The 23060-nt window shown below is 37.0% G+C and overlaps 1 protein-coding gene across 1 annotated transcript; it reads right to left on the reverse strand.

Moving 5' to 3' along the window:
- Positions 1–14109: 14109 nt before the first annotated feature.
- Positions 14110–15153, reverse strand: LOC112164514. The gene has a single exon (XM_024300730.1). It carries the CDS (start codon positions 15151–15153, stop codon positions 14110–14112), a length of 1044 nt encoding a protein of 347 aa, XP_024156498.1.
- Between the last annotated feature and the right edge of the window lie 7907 nt (positions 15154–23060).

Here is a 23060-nt window from a genome sequence, read left to right on the forward strand (position 1 = left end):
ATCATATTGACTGACTTGTAAGAGCCTCTCTCGGAGATGCGAGTTGTTCAATTAGTTCAATGTGTGAGGCACAATACGCAAATACTTAATAATCTAACAGCTCACCTTCCGGAATTATTTTTGATATCCAGAACACTGGAAAAGGGATTGTACACGATAGAGAAAGTGGTTTCAAGTAATGGAAGTAATGGACGGGGGAGAGCGAAGGAGACAACGGAAAGAGAAGACTTTGGCTGAAAGTGAAACATCACCAAACTTGTATTGTATTGGCTCTGGCCTCTGGGTGATAAGGTAGTTTTATTGATTAAAAGGTATTGGTTTGATATAACAGAGTCTCCTGTACTGTAAAGAGCATGAAATTACTTCACCCTTTGCCTTCATGTAATTTTAACTAAGATAAAAGGGTTTTTCGTTCAGAAAAAAGAAAAAGGAGGAAGGTTTAAAATATTCCAGCAGTTTTGCACATGTTTTGGTTGAGTCTATTCATAGTTGATTTAGAAAGAGAAAGGAACTCTATCTCATCTCAGATAACTAGCTAGTGCAGGCTTCTTACCTTATGTAGAATGGCATAGGGAAATGAGTATGGACTTGCCTGATCTGGTTTTTGTTGTATCCTCTCAGTTTGTGGCTTGGTATGGAAATGTCAATTGTTTAACTTCATTACAGTTCAGTCTGGGTTAGCTAGGTGGACATTTGCAATCCAGGCATTAATGTACACAGGCGATTGAGAAGCAGCATTGTAATGAGTTTAGGTTTGTTCTGCATAAAAAGTTTTCACCTTTATTGGGTTCATAATCCTTTGGCCTTGGCTTTAGCTGTAATGACTAATCAGCACTCTTTTGGGGTTAGATGTGAAGAAAAGTTAAGTATCATCTTAAAGAAAAATTACTGGTACGTACATGGAGCTCGGAGGAAGCATCGCTATCAACGTAAAAAAGAGTGCTTTTGGTTGGATTTCAGTAATATTTTCATTTGCAAATACTATGTCTCACGGGATAAGTTTCCACAGTTGCTCTCTTTTATCCAAACAATGTCATGCATTCTTGTGATGCTGTGAAAAGAAAGACTGAGATCAGTACACCAATCTTTGACCATGTACACATCTAACCTCACATCATTGCACTACAAAAAAGAATTGCAATGGCTACACATAGTTATCGTTGGTAGTGATTTGCTGTCGCTAAGGGTTCAATTTTTGCTTCGGCAAAACATGCAGTGGCCAAAATTGCTTTGGCAAAACATGCTGTCGTCAATGCTCGAATATTTACTTCGGAAAAATGTGCGGTACATCAACAATTTGCTCTCAAGTCTCGCGAGCCTTCTCTTTCTCTTTCTCAATCTCACCATTGACGCCAATACTCTTGAGAAGCTGTCATCCCTATCGTCGCCGGTCTTGGGATCTCTCTCACTTTCGCCGCCAGTCTATGTGCCAAGAAAGATAAAAAGCCTCCTCTCCTATTGGAGATGCCTCCAATAGGGTTCGCTTTCTTCCCTCCCTCTTTCTTTCTGTTTATGGCCTATGACTATTGTGGGTTATTTTAATTGGTGATTGATATGCTTCCGATGAACTGTTGGAGCTTAATTAGGTCTGGGCTTAATTCTAGGTTATTCAATGACCAGTGGGATTTCTTGTTTGAGAGTTTTAGCTTTAGATCTGCTCTTGAATTGGTATTTTCTGCTAAACCTCTACGTGAATTCTTCATTGTTTGCCGATTTAGCTTGATCGATATCCATAATTGAGCTAATGATTAGAACTTTATGTGTAATTGGAGATTTGACAAAGTGGGGATGAACATGTTCATTGATGTGCGGTGGTTCATTTGGTTAATAAAATACTGATGGAAATGTAAAGTTGGGATCTTGAAGTATTGGTGTTTGGGAAAGTGAGGCATTCCCAGTTATATGGTTGAGTCTGTTTTGATGATATAGCTATATGATTAATTAGTAGTGCAACAAGAATGAAGAACCTCGGTGTTTGATAGGTCTGCAAGCAGAGCACTTGAATCTCATCAATCACAGGAAATACATCATCTGCTTGTTTTTTAGAACGCCTAATAGATAGTATACATCTACTAAAATCTCTAATTTTACATACAAGAGCTTCAGATCCCAGACCAACGGTTTCAGATCGTAGCCTCTTCTCCGATTTGCTAATCGAAGGGCGTTGTTTGTTGGTGTCTTACAATTAAGTTTTCTTGGCTCCCATCATTGACAATCTCTGTCCTGTCCTCCAGAGCAGGCCGTGATGTTTTCTCCTATGGGGATCGATATGCTTGCACTGCATATCAGAATAAAAATGAAAGCTAGCAAGTTTTGTTAGCTCCCATCGTTTACGATCTCTGTCTCAACGCCTTCAAGTTAGAATTACTAGCCAGATACTAATTTGAAGGAAAGCTAGCATGCTAAGGTTAATTGACGTAAGTAAACTACACATTCAAAATCTCTGAATTGATGTTGATGTGGCTGGCTATAGACTCCTTCAACAATAAACTCTAAATCAACGAGACATTCAAAAACTCGTTTATTGTTACACTAATTACTATTAGGGCTGGGCATGGTCCCAGACCGGCACTGGATTTGTAGGGACCGGGACCGGGACTGGGACCGGCTATTCTTTTTCGGGCCGGGCTTGTAGTTTCAGAGAACGGGAACCGGGCTAAACCCGGACCGGGACAAACGGGCCGGTTTTTTCGGGCTTTCGGGCCCAACCCGTCCTTGAACAAAAAAAAAACAAAAAAAAAAGGATTGCTGGGAAAAGAAAGCCAGAAAGGTTTTTGGCTTTGAAAAATCAAAGGGAGAAGAGATTTGGATTGCGGGGAAAAGAGAAGAAAGGTCCTGGGTTCTTCCAATTCTTGATGTCGCAGTCGATGCATGACTTGAGGCGACGGTGGCGGCGGAGGCGGTAGCGGAGGAGGACGAAGACTTAACCGTTCAAATCCGAAACCTCAACTAGTTTCCGATCCGGGTTGGGTTTGGAGGCTGTGCTTCCACCAAGAGAGAAAAGGAACTAAGTGTGGAGGAATTGAGGGAGAGGAAGGGGTGAGGAACTGACAAGCTAAGGGAAGAGGAAGATGGGAAAGAAAGAAGAAGGATCGGATTGGGTTTGGAGGCTGTGCTTCCACCAAGAGAGAAAATGAACTAAGTGTGGAGGAACTGAGGGAGAGGAAGGAGTGAGGAACTGACGAGCTAAGGGAAGAGGAAGATGGGAAAGAAAGAAGAAAAAGAGAAGAATAAGATAAAGAGGAGACGTGATAATTTTTCTGAAATGAAATGGGAGACATAATGATTGATGAAAGAGGAAGATGAAAGAGAAGGAAGAAAAGTTAAGTCGTGAAGAATAAGGAGACAGAGGAGAGAGAATGAATGATAAAAAAATAAAAAAGATTAAAGAATGATGCATATGTTATAAATATTATATATATGTGGCTGCCACTGTAAATACTCATTAGTTATGTTCTTATGATGTAAACATTACTCCTATATAAAGGGGTCTAATGAGAATGAAATACACACTTCTACCTCCTCCTACACTTTATTTCTCTATTTTATCTCTCTCTAATTTCTAGTTTATAACACGTTATCAGCACGAATTTGCTCTTCTTTTTCTTCTTCTTCTTCTTTGAACTCCATGATGATCCGCAACCGCAAGCCTTATGGTGCAACATAGTTGCTTATGACCAAGGCTAATGATCTATGAGTTTTTTTTCTTTCTCTCCTAAATGAATATCAATTTTCTTTATGCGATCATTTACATATATTTGTATGTATCTTTTATACAATATAATTGTTGAAAATTTATATTTCATATACGACAATGAGAACTAAATGTTCCAATTGCTCAAGACTCGAGTCCTCTGACCAAGTAGTCTTAGAACCTATGGTTCTATAGACATCACACGAATGTTTTTCTCGTGTGTTCCCTATGGGATCCATTGTTCATATTTATGAACTCTTCGAAACCTTTGTTTCGTATATGAAATTTTCATAGAACATATTATTCTAATAATTATGGATCCTGATATATCTCATCTTTTCTCTTTGTAGAAAGATGACGCATCTAACAAAATTGGATTTTGATCCTCTTAAAATTTATGGCAAGAACTATTTGATACTGAAATTCACCTTATGGCTAAAAACCTTGGAAATTAATGCCATCAAAATTGACAATAAGTCATCTGTGCAAGATTCCGCCAAGCCTATGATTTTCTTGCTTTATCATCTTGATAAAATCCTAAAAGACCGGTGAAAGATCCACTTGGGATTTGGCAAGCATATTGGCTGATCAATTTGCTCACTAGAAAATCATTGTTCTATCTAGAGCATGATGTGAATGGATGCATTATACGCCTTCAGAACTTTAAATCTGCCACTGATTTTTAATTCTGCTAAACATATGATTATCTTTCAACTAAAATTATGTAGAGAATCTGTCAGTAAAGATAACAAGTTCAAAGTCTCTGATTTTTTGTGGACAATGGAAAACATATTGATGATATGATCAGCGGCGGTTTTCTTGACACCAATTAATTTTGAGCCAATGTTTAGGCGCTTATTTTTGTCTCTATTCATTTTATTTAGTCATTTTAAGCCTATGTTTTGCCACCGATTAAACATAATTACGTTTCCTTATCTTTATCTGTTTAATCACATTCATTATGTTTAAATTACCTTTATTACAATTCTTTCATAACCGAATTTGTTGCAAGAGTTACAATTATCATGATAATAATTTTAATTGCCATTATCTTTTAGTTATTGTTATTAATAACTCATTTTATTATCAATTTTATTACCATTCTCCGGTAATTATTGTTAAGTAACTCATCCTATTACCATTATTTGATACTTACCATAGTTATTTATTTTATGTGATCATAATAAACGTTTATTATTTATGATTATTTTTGTCATGTCTACCTCATATAATTATGTCGTTTGTGAAAAAAAAAAAAAATACATTCCATTACCAGGATTTTAACCCAGGTCTTTTTGGATAAGAGTCAAATATTTTAACCAATTAGACTACAACAGTTTTATCGATTATTTTGTTATAATGTTATATTAATGCATGTTTCAATTATTGACTTTAAATGAGTACCCCTCTATTTTTGGCATCTGGTACTCACATATTGGTATCTGTTGTAAATATTATTATTTATATGGCTGTCCACGTAAATACTCATTAGTTATGTACTTTTATGCAAACCCTACCTCTATCTAAAGGAGGCTAATGAGACTGAATGAAGATACTTCTACTTTCTCCCAACTATTCTCTCTATCTTCTCTCTACTTTATAACACATTATCAGCACGCTCCGCTCTATTTTTGTTTCCTACTTATATACTCCATGATGATCAAACAGTTACGTGGGGCAACGTTGTTGCTTGTGACCATAACTTGATCTATGAGTATTTTTATCACTCCTTTTTCAATTCAATGCCGGAAGTGTTTTAAATAAATCCTATATGAGTTGCCATGATGATCAAAGATCCATTTGCTGTTTATATGATTTCATAAACCTTCATGTATGTATGAGCTTCTTTTCTTTATAATCCTTATAATCTGAAATCAGAAGGGAATTTGGTGAGTACATCTTAATTAAGGTAAGAAGGTTGTTGGAATTCTATATATGTTTGTTTCAATACTCTGAGTATCATGGTTTTCTTTGGAGAATTATACATCCCCTTCGTACGGCATGACTTTGCTAAACCTCAACAATTTTTGGGTATTTTGGTATGTCTGTGTTTACAACGAAAGGCTACGGACAATGGTTAAGTGGATTTGTATGATTCAATATATAATTGGTTCTATAGCATTTTTTTTCTTTTCGATGAATGGTCTAAGCACTGTTAGTGGTCTCTAAATATCATTATCATGATTAATAGGCTATAGGCAATTTCAATGATATTTACACATGGTCAATTGATCATGCTTCCGTTTTGCATTATTTTTGAAAGTGCATATTTCCGTTTTTTAATTGAAAGATATCATTTGATACACCTTCTTCATCCGTTCGATTGGAAAAGTGAAATCGTGAACTCACACTCAGATTTAGTTGGGAATTTTGTAATCAAAATAAATCGAGACCTGAAGTCTTTTGATCTGATTACAAAAGGACATGAAGTTCCTCTAATTTTTTTTTCTATAATGGGGTTCAAACCACCTCCAGAAGCTGTAGTTCGAGGATGGACACCAAGTCAATGCCAGAAGCCTCTTGACTATACATTTTTTTTATATAAAGAGAATTTGTCTAGAAGACAATATTACGTTCTTGTGCAATTTAAAGAGAGATAGAAAATTATCATGAACCAAACCAGAAGTTCTGTGTATTCTCTTCATTAATGGAACCTAAAGTTTCGAGTAAGTTGCTTTCAACATGAGATTGTACAAGAACCTGAAGTTCTAAATCCTGACACATCCCATTTATGAAAACGTTGTGTCAACAACATAATGCGATCGTGTTCATGGTTTTTAAAGCTCTTGTAATAACAATAATCTCAGGTCTTGTAGATCTGATTGATCAATGACTCCGGAAGAGTTCATCTAGTGGAGTATAGTTGCATTATGCATCTCCAAAAGAGACATATGTTGGAAGTGCTTGCCATCTTGTATGGGTTGTATCATAAAGCCAATTTTGAAGTGGCTAAATCATAACCACAAGAAGTCGAATAATGGCAAATGAAAAGACCATATAAGTGGTGCCCAAAAATCATGGGAATGCTTTCTACATGTGAGATGGAATTAAGCATTGGGCATATGCATGTTTTGCACTTCATACTACGGCAAATTTTTGTCAAGCCACTCTAGAAGAGAAGTGACCAAAGTAAGTACTGAAATGTTTTCAGCATGCTTGATATTCCACCGTGCTATGTTAAGAGTCATCCTTTATTTTGGCTAGGACTTCCACCATAATAATATTGAAACATGGTGTTGTGAATTTTGTGATTGAAAGATATTAGAACCTAAAGTTTCTTTATCTTTAGTCACATGAGAACCTGAAGTTTCTCAAAGGTATCGCCAAAAAGATATCAAAACTTGAAGTTTCTTGATTCTTGATTATATGAGAACTTGCAGTTCTTTAGCAATGTTAATGTGGATCCTCTAAATAAAGTTCATGCTCCTTTTGGAACCTGAAGTTCCGAAAGTTATTTAAACTCGACCCAGAAGCTTTGAGTATAATTAAAGGGTCACAAAAAGCACAACTGTTAGCCTCGAACTAGAAGTTTCGAGTAAAATATTGTGACATGAAATTCAAAGATGTCTCCTTGTTAAGAACCTAGAGTTCTAACATTTATGGATTCCAATGCATCGTTTCCTTCTAAGTAAATTTGGCGAAAGAAAGAAGGAAAAACATGTGCTGCAATGATGTGCATGATCTCTAAAGATCATAAGTAGCTCTCAATATTTATCTTTACCAAGGTAAAGGTAATCTATCTCAGATCCTATAGATCTTAGTGGATAGCTCTAGAAGAGCTCGCATTTATGTTACCAAAATGAGAGATATCTTTGTGTTTGGTACCTTCAGTACTTAAAGTGCATGGTGTATATTGGAAAAAACATTCGCTCTCTCATTTGGATCATATTACACAACAATATGAGGCATTTATGGTTATGAACCAGAAGTTCACCAAGCCAAATACATTAAATTGGCATGACCAAATTGGTCATTCATGTTGTGTAAGATTACCAACAAGCTCCAATGAGATTCATTGTCGAGTTCAAATATTGTTGTGTGTAAACAATAGTGATTGCAAAATTTGCTCATGAGGAATTTTGTCAAGGAGCAATATTGCACATATGATTTGTCACTTCAATGAGACAATATTCCCGCCGTTAGGGGGAGAAAAGAGTGTCTTTAATGAATGGCGTGAATTAATCATTTCTAGTATTAGGCCTCGTACCTGAAGTACGACGGGTAATTCATCATTCATGCCTGAGCATGAATCAGTAAATTCATCATGTCTCAAATTGAGCCTCGTACATAAAGTACAAAGGGTTTATTAATCACTACTTCTGAAGTGAATTGGTTTACAAGTGATAAAATCATGTGCTAAATACAATCCTCATAGTAGGGATAAAAATCCCCTAAACCAAAAATATTGTACAAGCAGTCTAGACCACACTCGAATTATGGAAAACGTGTTGGTCCAAATGGCATGATTCTCCTAATAAGACTGCCATACTAAAATGTTAGCGCTCCTAACGAGGCTGCACAAATAAAGCTTGCAAAAGCTATTATAAATGATGTCATGGTTGGACATTTCATCAAATATGTCAATCGCCTGAAGCGTGACATATCTATAGGTTCCAAAGTTGTAACTACTGTGAAGTAGAGGTCATAAAGCCCTATATCACTCTAACGCTCTAGATGAGGTTATGAGTAAAAGATCCACATTCTCTAAATAAGTTCATCCATGCGATATGACTGCCCAGTAAGAGATACAAGTCTATTGAGAAAGGATGAAAGCCCCAAAAGAGGCATGGGTACCCAATATTAATAAGCTATATGGATAGCTAATGCATGCATATGAGAATAGTGGGATCACAAAATGGATGATCATCGATGATTGATATTATCTATGGTAGCTACCAAAATTATCAAGGGCTATGATGACATTGAATCACGTTCTCATACAAAATTTGAAATTATTATTGGCCAAATTGGAAAGAGGCAATTCCAATGAATTTGAAACCTGATGAAATACTTGGACCTTTAACCCTACATGGTACAAAAGAGTATTTATCAAAAGTGAAGATAAATCACTATGACACAATGTCTATTTATAGAGACATGAGATTATGAGTATCTTTTCCTATACGAATGACAATTTTCTATAAGTACAGTGTTACATATAGCTGTTATATTGACGAGAGATTTATGGCACGTTGTCATCGTATATTATGAAGATCTTAAAGACACATTGCTAAAAGCAAAATCTCTAAAGTAAAGTGTCATTATAAGCGCATTGCTTATCAAATCCTTAAGGGATTCAAATACATGAATGATTCAAATGCAAGTTCATGAAAGGTTGAAAGAGCCTGAAGCTCACTCATGGAATCAAAGAGTCTAAAGCTAGCTCATATGTACTCATTTCGTTCTAGTCAACGAGATCTAAATTGCCTTAATGAGTACTATGAAGAGACTACTATTGAATTCAAATTATGAATATAATGTTGCAACATATTCTAACTTTCGCAAAGTTATGAATAACTTAAAGCTCTTGATGAAGCTTATATGAGACATATCAATATATAAAGATATTGATGTGTATGGCTAGGTATTCCATGATGATTTTTTTTAAACTATACAAAGTTAAATGTGTCAATTTCTTTATATTGTTTAGCTATTACTTAGTGAATGAATTTGAGCATATGAGATTGTTTCTAACCTTATTATATGAGGTAAGACTTATTGAAAATCGTCTAGCTTTGTTGGTATTGCTTAACCTTTTCAGGTATGAAAATTTGTGATGAGCCCCTATATGCAAAACACACATGGTCTCACTTCAGTGATAGACACATCAAACCACTATACATGGTACATGTAGCTTATCGCACACATAATTAAGGCTTGCAACAATCAGGGGAAGATTCTCATCAGTAGAACCTGAAGTTCTAACAGTAAAACTCATCGATAAAACTTCAAGTTCTAACAGTAAAACCTTCGTGCTGATAACGTGTTAAAAAGTATTGACTTACTTTGTAGAGAGTAAGAAACGTATAAAGAGAGATGAGGGGAAAATAGAGAAGTGTATTATTCAGTCTTAGAGGCCTCCCTTATATAGAGGTAGGGTTTACATGATAAGTGTTTAAACTATTGATATATTACATGTAGGTCCCTAACCAATAACGTGGACAGCCACATAAGAAATAATATTTACAACACTCCCCCTTGGATGTCCACCAATTGATGATGGCATTGGACGCGCTTATTGTTGCCTCGTTAAAAACCTTGCCAGGTAACAAAAACCCAGTGGGATAAAAATAACCCTGGTCGAAGGACAAAAAGAGCACAACGCGCATATGTCCTAGGTAGCATGTTTCTTGATGCTCCCCCTGATTGCAATCTCCCCCTGATCTTTGCATGCGTCGCTTGATAGCTTCGAGAGTCGTCTCAATCCGATCCCTTCCACTAACTTCTGGAAAGTACACTTAGGTAGAGATTTGGTGAATAAATCAGCCAAGTTTTCGTCGGATCGAATTTGCTTCACTGCAATTTCTTGATTCTTCTAAAGCTCATGAGTGTGAAAGAACTTTGGTGCGATATGCTTAGTCTTGTCACCTTTGATGAATCCTTCTTTAATCTGAGCAATACAAGCAGTATTGTCTTCATACATGACTGTTGGTTTGTCAGTTATTGAAGGTAAATCACAGGTGCTTTGAATGTGGCGAATCATGGATCTTAACCAAAAACATTCTCGGCCAGCCTCATATAAAGCAATTATTTCTGAATGATTAGAGGAAGTTGCCACGAGTGTTTGCTTAGATGATCGCCATGAAATTGCTGTGTCTCCACAAGTAAAAACATATCCTGTTTGAGAGCGACCTCTATGCGGATCAGAGAGATATCCTGCATCAGCATATCCAACAATCGTGGAATTATCAACAGATTTATTTGTATAGAATAAACCCATATCTGTTGTACCACGAAGGTAGCGTAAAATGTCTTTTACGCCCTTCCAATGGCGTGATGTTGGAGCAGAGCTATATCTTGCCAATACGCTAACTGCAAATGCAATGTCTGGTCTTGCACATTGCGCCAAATAAAGAAGGGCACCAATAGCACTAAGATATGGTACTTCTGGACCAAGGATAATTTCGTCATCTTGTCTTGGACGAAATGGATCTTTCATAGTGTCAAGACTCTGAACAACCATTAGGGTACTCAGTGGGTGAGCCTTTTCCATACCAAATCTCTTCAGAATTTTTTCTGTATAAGCAGATTGATGGACAAGAATCCCACTATCCAAATGCTCAATTTGCAGCCCGAGGCAATACCTTGTTTTTCCAAGGTCTTTCATTTCAAATTCTTTCTTTAAATATTCAGCAGTTTTTCCAAGTTCTGAAGAACTTCCAATCAGATTCATGTCATCGACATAAACTGCGACTATTGCAAAACCAGAATTTGATTTCTTGATGAACACGCAAGGACATATAGGATCATTGACATATCCTTCCTTAAGTAGATACTCACTGAGGCGGTTGTACCACATTCGTCCAGATTGCTTCAATCCATATAAGGATCGTCTCAGTTTGATTGAGTACATACTGCGTGGTTTTGCGGTTGCTTCAGGCAACCTAAGTCCTTCTGGGACTTTCATGTAGATATCAGTATCTAACTCACTGTATAGGTATGCAGTAACAACATCCATAAGACGCATATCAAGTTTTTCTGAAACTACTAAACTTATTAGATAGCGGAATGTGATAGCATCCATTACAGGAGAATATGTTTCCTCATAATCTATCCCAGGCCTTTGTGAAAAACCTTGTGCAACAAGTCGCGCCTTATATCTTGCAATCTCATTTTTCTCATTACGCTTTCTCACAAATACCCATTTATATCCAACCGGTTTGACATTGGGTGGTGTTTGGACAACAGGTCCGAAAACACTGCGTTTTTCTAGAGAATTTAATTCAGTTTGGATTGCATCTTTCCATTTGAGCCAGTCATGTCTCTGTCTACATTCATTAAAAGAGCGAGGTTCAGTGTCATCGCCTTTTATTATTTCAGTAGCTACTGCGAATGAGAATATATTGTCTATGATCATATCTCGACGATCCCACAACTCATTAGTGTACACATAGTTTACGGAAATTTCCTTATTTTCAGGTACCTGAGCCTCTTCATGGGCTGGTGTCTCACCAATGTCATTTTCCTCTTCTGTAGTCACAGAATCATGAATTGTGGATCGGACATTAATGTCTTGCCCAATATTCTCTTCAGGGGCGATTTCATTAGGATTCAGATGTGCCTTTGTTTTCCTCTTTCTAGGAACTGAATCTTTTGAACCTACAGGTCTGCCACGCTTCAGGCGTGCAGCAGATGGCTCATTGGCCGCCACATTATTTTGTCCAATTTGGACATTAATTCTTGCCGGTGCATTTATTGCTGGGATATGTGATCTTGTCACTTTTGCTGTGTCAGTGAATGCATCAGGCATTGTGTTAGCAATATTTTGAAGGTGCAGAATCCTTCGTACTTCAATTTCACTTTCTTTAGTACGAGGATCAAGATGAGATATAGTGGGTATAGTCCACATTAATTCACGACGTTCATTTGGAACAGTCTTATCTCCCCCTAACGGCGGGAATATTGTCTCATCAAAATGGCAATCTGCAAACCGTGCGGTGAAGGTATCACCCGTCATGGGTTCTAAATACCGAATAATGGATGGTGAATCAAAACCAATGTAGATTCCCAATCGACGTTGAGGGCCCATTTTTGTTCGTTGTGGCGGTGCAATAGGCATATAAACAGCACAACCAAATGTTCGAAGATGGGAGATATTGGGCTGGCTCCCAGAAACAAGTTGTAATGGGGAATATTGATGGTTGGCTATGGGCCTCAACCGAATTAAAGCTGCTGCATGCAAAATTGCATGTCCGCATGCAAAATTGCATGTCCCCATGCAAAAACTGGCATCTTTGTTTTCATTAACAAAGTGCGAGCTATTATTTGAAGTCTCTTAATAAGAGCTTCTGCCAAACCATTTTGTGTATGAACATGAGGAACTGAATGTTCAATTTCAATTCCCATAGACATGCAATAATCATCAAACGTTTGAGATGTAAATTCACCAGCATTGTCTAAACGAATGGACTTGATAGAGTAGTCCGGGAATTGAGCTCGTAATTTAATTATCTGAGCAAGTAGTTTGGCAAGTGCCACATTACGGGTAGACAAGAGGCAAACATGTGACCATCTTGTAGAGGCATCAACTAGGACCATAAAATATCGAAATGGTCCACAAGATGGGTCAATAGGTCCACAAATGTCCCCTTGAATTCTTTGTAGAAAAGATGGGGATTCGATATCTATCTTTGCATAAGATGGTTTAACCACCAATTTCCCTTGTGAGCAGGCTTTGCAAGGGTTGCTTGGCAAAACAATATGTTTAGTCATCAATGGATGTCCATTGGAATTTGTAATGATCCTACGCATCATGGTGGATCCAGGGTGACCCAAACGGTCATGCCAAAGCATAAATGTATGTTGATTTTTGAACTGCTGGTTCACAACATGGTATGCTCAATTGGTTGAATGGTTGTGTAATACAACCCAGATGATAGGGCAACCAATTTTTCCAATATATGCTTTTGGCAGTTTTTATTGGATGTAATGCAAAGATATTCCACATGATTATCATTTGTGGTCTCAATGTGGTATCCATTTAAACGGATATCTCTAAAACTGAGGAGATTTCTTCTGGATCTCGAAGAGTATAAAGCCTCTTGAATGGACAATTGAGTTCCATTGGGTAGCCTAATGTGGGCTCTTCCGGAGCCTTCAATCAGGTCTGCAGGACCTGAGATAGTAGTCACATTGGCTTTAGAAGGTGTTAAAGTGGAGAAATAAACCCGATCGCGAAGGATCGTATGTGTGGTGGCACTGTCAGCAAGACATATTTCTTCTCCATCCTTCATAAGTTGAGAGCATCCAAAATCCATGTTCATGCCTTCATAAAAGAAATAATAATAATAATTAATTAATTAGTCTGACTAAGGCAATAAAACATGATATTATAGATCATTTATAGATAAAAACAATTTAGTCATTCATTTGGGTACGAGAGAAAAAAAAAAAATATATATATATATACCCATCATAATTCCTTTTTGCAAACTGACGTCAAAAAAATAGATGCATCATAGACCACATGCAATTTAATTAATGAGCTCCAGAAAAAAATAGGGAGGCCCCTTATGCAATTTAATTAACGCATCATAAACCACATGATAGAGCAAAAAGTATCCAGAAAAAAAACTTCTTTTTATTGCCTTGCAAAATAGCTAGGAACAAACCAAACTAAAAAAAATCAGAGGCCTAAACAAAAGGTGACTAATGTAGAAAGAAAATAAAAAAAATGCTTAAACATAGGCTGACAACTAGTAGTCGTCAAGAATTCCACCACTGGTCATATCATCAAAATTGCTTCCATTGTTCGCAAAAAAATCTGAGACATCGAGCGGAGTAATGTCTATAGGCTCAGATGAATCCCAAGGGTCAGAGTGGTCAATGTAGTTTGTCTCCACATGTTTCTTTTTCAAGGAAGCTTTGTAGAGGGCCACCAAATGGTCTTCTACACGACAGGTGCGAGCCCAATGGCCTTTACCACCACATCTAAGACAAACATTGTCTTCATTTTTATGAGGTTTGATCATCTGACCATTTCCTTTAGTAATCTTGGCATTGTTCCTTGGGCCCAACTGCTGGTTGTAGCCCCCACGAGCTTGGCCATTTTGTCGACCCTGACCACGTCTATGACCACGGTTACGGGCTTTGCCATGCCTTCCACCACGTCTATTGCCATAACCACTAGTAAAAGTAGCATTCGCTTCAGGGAATGGTTGTGATCCTGTAGGGCGAGACTGATGGTTCTTCATTAAGAGCTCATTGTTTTGCTCAGCCACCAGAAGACAAGAGATGAGATCAGAATATTTGATGAATCCTCTTTCTCTGTATTGCTGCTGTAAGACCATATTGGAGGCATGAAAAGTGGAGAAGGTCTTTTCAAGCATCATGGCCTGAGTTACAGTTTCTCCACAAAGATTCATTTGGGAGGTGATCCTGAACATGGCAGAATTATAATCTATCACAGAACTGTAATCTTGAAGGCGCAGATGCGTCCATTCATAACGTGCTCTAGGGAGCACAACAGTCTTTTGGTGAGCGAACCTATCTGCCAAACCTGTCCATAGCTCAAGTGGGTCTTTGACAGTTAAGTACTCGTCCTTCAATCCCTGATGGAGATGGTGGCGCAGAAAAATCATAGCCTTAGCTTTATTCTGCGAGGACGCTGAGTTTCCTTCCTTGATTGTAGGCCCAAGGTTTTGGGCTTCGAGATGAATCTCTGCATCAAGGGCCCAAGACAGGTAGTTCTTGCCAGAGATGTCAAGGGCGACAAAATCCAATTTTGCCAAATTCGTCATCTTCCTGCACAATGAAGATGAGGTATGTTAGGATCCATATATTGTGTTAGAACTACAGGTTCTTAACAAATAAGTAATTAATATCGAAACTTCAGGTTCGAAAAAAAAAATGAACATTGGATCGCAATTATATACACGAAGCTTCAGGTTCGTGGTCTTATGATTAGAACTTCAGGTTCTAAAATTCCGTATTTTTGAACTTCGGGTTCAAACGGATATGTACTCGAAACTTCTGGCTCGAGTAGCAGTGGTGAAACTTCAGGTTCACTTGTATTACGAATATTAAGTATGCTTAATTGATAAAACATATAAGATAAATTTAATTAAATAAATATCAGATATGCTATAAGTAATGAAACAGCAAAAATATATCCATTATGTTAACAACATATACCTTATATATATATATATATATATATATATATATATGTATAAAGGGACGTGTTTGCTATTAGGTGTGCAACTGCACATTTAGATATTTTATATATATATTAACGAAGTAGTAACAAAACAACCATATTAAACTATATATATATATATATATAGAAACAAAGAACAGTTAGAGATCATGGCCCATAGTTAGCAAACAGAAAGACTCAATACGCAATAGCCAATAGGGAGGAAAAACCATGGATTGCAGAAGCACATGGCAGATGAAGAATGAAAAAAAAATAAACAAAACCCGAAGCTTCAAGTTCAAACAGTAAAACTTGAAGTTCCAACAGTAAAACTCAAAGCTTCAAGTTCACTTTTAACTAATTTATATTTTATCGATTATTTTGTTATAATGTTATATTAATGCATGTTTCAATTATTGACTCTAAATGAGTACCCCTCTATTTTTGGCATCTGGTACTCACATATTGGTATCTGTTGTAAATATTATTATTTATATGGCTGTCCACGTAAATACTCATTAGTTATGTACTTTTATGCAAACCCTACCTCTATATAAAGGAGGCTAATGAGACTAAATGAAGATACTTCTACTTTCTCCCAACTATTCTCTCTATCTTCTCTCTACTTTATAACAGTATTAACAATATCAATTATATTTTCAACAAAATCGAGGAATGTATTTTCATGAGTTTGACAACTTCAATTTAATTTCCTCTTATTATCTTATCTGATAATTTAGTATAAAATTGTCACTTTATAATGAGATCGAAACTACATGTTTCTTGATCCAATTACATGTGGACTTAAAATTCCTCCACTAAGTGTTATACAATCAAATAAATCGAAACCTCTTATTTCTTGATCTCCAATTATGTCAGGACCTTCGTCCATTCTCTTTATGAGTACATGTGAACCTCTGTTCACTCCACTTTTAGAACATGCTTCTAATTGTGAAGACTCAAACTAAATGGTTTGAGTATGAGGGCTATGATCCCTATCTAAATCTATTATTATTGGAGTATATGCTTATACCCATATGGACTACTGTCCCAGACTCAAATTTGAGTATATAATTTTAACATTTGTTTTCAGTGTCAAAGAATAATATGAACCACGTGTTCATTAATAAATTCAATTTGAACCATAATGTTCATGATAAATATAATGACAAACATAATTGTCTTGCATGCATATAATGCAACTATGGACATGATCCATTGCAATTGTTGATAATTTTTCACAATTGGATCTTCTAAAAGCTAAGGTAACAATCATCTCAAGAGCTGCAGATCTTGATTGATGGCCGACTCCAACTGAGCACATATTATGTTACATTTATGCAATACCACTGCATATATTGGTGATGAAATTTCCACCGACTTTATGTTGTATTAATCAACTATGAGTATACTACTGTATACTATATCATGAATTAAAAATTTCATTGAGCCAAATAAAAATATTTTGGCATGACCAATGCGTCATTATTTTATCTACTATGTCATGTAGACTCATCTACATACATACTTTACATTGTTGTATAATACAACAACAGTTGCATACCTTCCTAATAAGGGCATTATAATTTATCGCATAGTTGCGAGTTGTCACTATCATGGGACAATCCTCCCTCCATTAGGGGGAGAAATATCGTTCATAAAAAATGTGAATTGGTGTGAAATTTTATCTACCATATCTCATTTTAATTTTGAGAAAAAAATCTCAATCCATTATCTTCTTGACCTAAAAATTGGTTTGGGCCCACCACCCAGCAATGGATTTTCAATCCAATATTTATGAACACATATTTTGTGTGGTCAAATCGGATAGCCTTTCCGCCATTAGGGGGATGACAAACTAATGTAACGGCGTGAATTATGTGGGATATATCCACCAAGTCCAATGTTTTAATCTCCCTTTAAGGGAATATTCACTACTACACAAAAGGCTTCACACGACACCTCTCAGACGACGTAACACTGTTTTCCGTGGTGTGAATAATTTCTCATTATTGAGACGACGGTTGTAAAATTTCCGTCTTCTAATATGCATTCAACCAACGGGTGTTTTTCATGCTGAAATTATGTATTGCTTCAGAAGACGTTTATAAATGGAAGCGTGGTGTGAGGTTAAATTGTAATAGAGGCCGCAAGTTTCGTACCAATTGGCACTAGTTAAATTTACTCAGCAGGTAGTGTTTATACGACGCTTACTTTAAAACTGTGGTGTGAATCTATAGATTTGCAAGTTAAAATATGTTCACCGACATTCCCTCCCATATTTCCCTCCATTTGTCTCCCCCCAAATTTAGTTCCCTCTCAGCAGGCAATATGAGGTGGGTGGGAAAATTGAAAATTTTGAAGTGGCATTCAGACAACAATGTGAAAAACCAGTCTAATGTCTTGTATATGCACGCATATATCGATCAACTAATTAATGGCTCATCGATCTGCCCGGCCATGTGTCCTACCTAGAACACTTAATGAAAAAAAAAGGTCCTTCCCACAACTAATGCTTAACCTAGCAGCCGCTCGACACAGCGCGCATTGCCCCAAACAGCCAAACTATACTCGATCACAACATTGCCTCAACTATACCTCGACACAGCGCCTCCAAACCCCGACTCTCTCCGAATCACTCTGACTCACTCCACGGCCCTAAACCTTAAATCCACCGCCTCTGAAGGCCCGACTCTGGTGCGAAGCTTTCGAAGCCCTAGGTCGGAGATTTGTCTTCGAATCTGGTAAGCCCGTCCCTAAAATTTGGGGGTTTCTGGTTTCTCAAAATATCATTCTTTTGATTTCACAAATCATGCTTTTGATTTTGGGTTCTTCACTTTTGATTTCAGGTGTTGAGTTCGGGTTCTTCACTTTTGATTTCAGGTGTTGAGTTCGAGTTTTTCACAAATCACTCTTTTGATTTGGGGTTTTAACTAACTGGAGATTCTGATAAAGGTATATAATACCATCACTCTCATCTTTTGATTTGGGGTTTTGATTAACTGGACATTTTCCGGCCCTGACTTTGAACAAATTGAGAATGTTGTTTTGATTTTCTTCACTAGTTTAAGACGGATTTTTAATGGAAGATTTTATATCAATGTGTTGTTGTTTTTCTGGTTTTGATAACTTTAAATGTGAACCCACTAGTGATTTGCTTTGATTTCCTTCTCCCTATTAGGCTGACGGAAGATTTCAGTGGATTGTTGTTGGACGAGAACCTAGTGGCACAAGCTATCAAGCTACTGATAGAAACGAAACATGTTCTAATATCAAATTTATCAGCTATCGGAAATGGAACAGTATGTTTTATCAGTTCTTGAATGTGTGTAACATTGTTGATTCATGATGAAAATTTGTGTCATTCAATATGCAACTTAACTACATTTCTGTGTGCAGCCTGAAGAATTAGCAGAACAGTTCTGGTTTTCGTTTGTTTTGTTCTCGGTGAAAACATTGAGTGAGAAGAGTTCTGATAATTCACAAATTGAGAGCTGCTAAGCTGAAGTATGTTGTTTGTCAATCTACTTTTTTTTCCCCTTGTAGCTTATGTTGGTTGCTCATGATCAATTCTTCTCATTTTGTTTTTCGGTTGCTTCCAGCATTGTGGATTTCTTTAAGGAGCTTCCACAGTTTATTGTTAAGGCCGGCCCAATTTTAAGTAATCTGTATGGTGTAGATTGGGAGAGCAAACTTGAGGTATTAATTCTTCAGATTCAGTTACTTCACGACATTGTGTTTTATGTATTTTACTTGATCACTCATGAGTGTGAGTTCTTAATTTGTAGGCAAAGGAGTTGGAGGGCAATTTTCTATACTTGAGCCTTTTAAGCAAGTAAGTGCCATTTATTTTACTTATTGCGCTTGATGTATTATACTAGGATACAAAATATTCTGCTTTTCTTTTAAGCTTTTCTGAATCTTGTGTAATGACTTTGTTTGTTTTGTAGTCTTATGTTTAACCTTGTATATATGTGATTGATTTTATTGTCTTGCACAGATCCTGCTACTGCTGCTGATTCTCAGGCAAACAAGGAAGCAGCTGATGAATGATACTTAGGATGCAGCTGATGTGAGTAAATTTCAATTTGTTTTGACCTCTTAGTTGGGAAGAGATGCTGCCATTGTGTAGGTACTTAGGATTGCTAGTTCAGGAATGATATAAATTAGCTTTGAAGGCATACCAGTAGATCCAATTGCATGGATGTGGTCACTGTGGTGTTATCAGATGCATCTTTTGGTTGCAGTATTTAAAAGTTTTGTTAGATCAAGTCGTTTTGACATGGAAAAGTAAACAAAATATAAATGAGATTAACTAGACCATATGACATTCTTTGCATTATGATGCGCTTGTGATGGATTATGATTCAAGAAACTTGCATAGTAATTTCTTAGCCTACTGAGGATGACATTCTTGTATGGAAATTGATTCTTATATCGATATCGTGTTGTGCCTCAGAAAAGAAGACAAAGGATAAGCAAACAGAAGTAAACATCGCTGCTTGGTAAGCTATCTTATTTCTAATAACCAATAAGGCTTTATATGAGCCTAGTTTCAGATAGCAGAAACAGTAATGTATAGTTTTAGAAATTGGTTTTGATTCTCTTTATGTGTTTCTTCTTTGCAAGGGTGATATTGATTGGAAACTGAAGTTTAAAGTTGATATTGATTAGAAGGAAACTCTTAATACGCTGCTGGAAACTCAAAAGGTATTTTGCTGAATGCTCAAACTTTGATGGTTGATGCATAGTTTCTTATATATGCTTGATTTATGTTTGATGGTTGCATGATTAACTGTTTTTGGTTATATGGAGATTGTAAGTTACATGATTGGCTTTGTAATTCATACATGAAGGCAATGTAATGTAGTTTGGCCGAGCATAACTCCATGAAATTGTGCGTGCAACAGTGTTACATGATTTATTGTTTTTTAAAGGAGAACAAAATTTTGATATATGTGCTGCACATGCATGTTGGGTTATATTGTTATTGGCTAGGTTAATGATGAATTTGGATTATGAATGCTTATGATCGAGACGCAGGTCTGATGAAGAATATTGTTATTTGCATGTGCTGTGGACTTGGTAGTGATATAACTTGTTTGTTGCTGTTATTTTTGCTTAGATGGATGATAGGTCTTGGATGCATGCGGATAGAAGATCTCTAGCTTATGAGTTAGGGGTGGCAAGTTTCTTGAAGTTTGCCATAGAAAATGGGAAAGATTGTAACAATATGCCTTGCCCATGTTGTAAATGTGGGAATATGGATGACTTTCCAATCTCTGTTATTAAGACTCATCTATATTATAATGGGGTTGATGAAAGTTATAAGATATGGAAGTGGCATGGGGAGAAAGTAGATACAACATCGAGTAGTAGTGAAGATGTAGACTCTTGTTCGATTGAATCGGACTCGGTGGATGGGAATGTTGGGGCAGATTATACTGTAGAGATGGATAGGTCTGATGATGACAATGAGTTTTCATCAGAGTGCAATGAGTTTAAGGAGTTCGTTGAGGATGCAAATAAACCATTGTACCCTGGCTGCACTCGATTCACCAAGTTGGGTGTCCTAGTGAAGTTGTATAATTTAAAAGCTAAACATGGAATGAGTGATGCTGCTTATTCTGATTGGCTGATTGCTTTCGGGGAGCACCTTCCCGAAGGTAATGAAATCCCTACTTCTGTTTATGAGGCAAAGAAGACTTTGGGGGCATTAGGGATGGATTATAGGAAGATACATGCTTGCCCTAATGATTGTATTTTATATAGAAAACAGTACATAGATGATACCCACTGTCCTACATGTGGAGTGTGTAGGTGGAAAGTAGGAAAAAATTCAAAGGTGAGGGAAGGTGTACCTGCTAAGGTACTATGGTATTTTCCACCTATTCCTAGATTTCAGAGAATGTTTCAGTCTACCAAAACAGCTAGTAGTTTGACTTGGCACTCCACTGATAGACCGAAAGATGGGCTACTGCGTCATCCTGCAGATGCATTGACTTGGAAATCAGTTGATGAGAAGTGGCCTGATTTTGGTTTCGGAGGCAAGAAACCTTAGGCTTGCACTATCATCAGATGGCTTTAATCCTCATAGTTCTTTAAGTAGTAAATACAGTTGTTGGCCTGTTATTCTTGTCAACTATAATCTTCCTCCTTGGCTTTGTATGAAAAGAAAATACATGATGCTAACGTTGTTGATTTCTGGGCCTAAACAACCTGGAAATGACATCGATGTCTATTTGGAACCATTAATTGATGATTTGAAGGTTCTTTGGGAGGGAGTACAAGGAGTCTGTGATGCAAGTCGAAATGAGTATTTTACTCTCAAGGCTGCACTGTTTTGGACAATTAATGACTTTCCAGCCTACAGTAACTTGTCCGGGAGTATTGTTAAAGGGTATAATGCATGCCCAATATGTGTTGAAAAGACATTACCAAAGAGGCTGGTTCATGGACAAAAGATGGCGTATATGCGGCATAGAAGGTGGAAAGGAAGAAACCATCCTTATAGAAAGCAACGGGCTGCTTTCGATAACCACCAAGAATTTGATCCTCCTCCTTCTCCATTGAGTGGAGAAGAAGTTCTAAAAAGGATGGAAGAAGAAGTGTTAGTTTGGCCGTTTGGGAAGAAACATCCTCCTCCTCCATATAAAGGTGATGATGATGAAAACAGACCTTGTTGGAAGAAGAAGTCGATTTTTTTTGAACTTGAATATTGGAAATTCCTTCCGGTTCGCCACTGCCTAGATGTTATGCATATTGAAAAAAATGTCTGTGATAGTCTTTTAGGGACACTGTTAAATATTCCTGGAAAAACTAAAGATGGGATCAAGGCCCGTTTGGATCTGGTTGAGATGGGTATTAGAACAGAACTTGCACCTAATATTGATGGGCCGAAAAAAAACCGCTTACCATTGGCGAGTTGGAATCTGACCTTAGATGAGAAGAAATCCGTGTGTGGCTGTTTTTTTTGTATGAAGGTCCCTCATAACTATTGTTCTAACATTCATAATCTGGTTTCAATGGATGAGCTAAGGCTTAATGGGATGAAGTCTCATGATTGTCATATTTTAATGCAACAACTGCTTCCTGTTGCATTAAGGGCTGTATTAGACAAGCCGGTTAGAGTTGCTGTGATCAGATTATGTCTATTCTTTACCGACATTTGCAGCAAATCATTTGAAGTTTCTAGGCTGCCCAAAATACAGAGTGACATTGTTGAGACCTTGTGCTTGCTTGAGATGTATTTTCCTCCTTCATTCTTCGACATAATGATACATTTGACTGTTCACCTAGTTAGAGAAGTGGAACTATGTGGACCAGTTTTCTATCGATGGATGTATCCTTTTGAAAGATACATGAAGGTTTGCAAGGGATACGTCCGCAATAGAAATCATCCTGAGGGTTGTATAGCAGAGAATTACATTGCCGAAGAAGCTGTTGAGTTCTTAGCAGAACGCCTATTGTCAGATCAAACGATTGGCATTCCTAAACAGCAATGTAAGG

This window comes from Rosa chinensis, chromosome 1, assembly GCF_002994745.2.
Source record: "Rosa chinensis cultivar Old Blush chromosome 1, RchiOBHm-V2, whole genome shotgun sequence".
NCBI classification, from domain to species: Eukaryota; Viridiplantae; Streptophyta; class Magnoliopsida; order Rosales; family Rosaceae; genus Rosa; species Rosa chinensis.

What these genes read in the sequence shown, in the direction of transcription:
- LOC112164514 (XM_024300730.1), bottom strand. Translation starts at nt 15,153, where the DNA reads ATGACGAATTTGGCAAAATTGGATTTTGTCGCCCTTGACATCTCTGGC.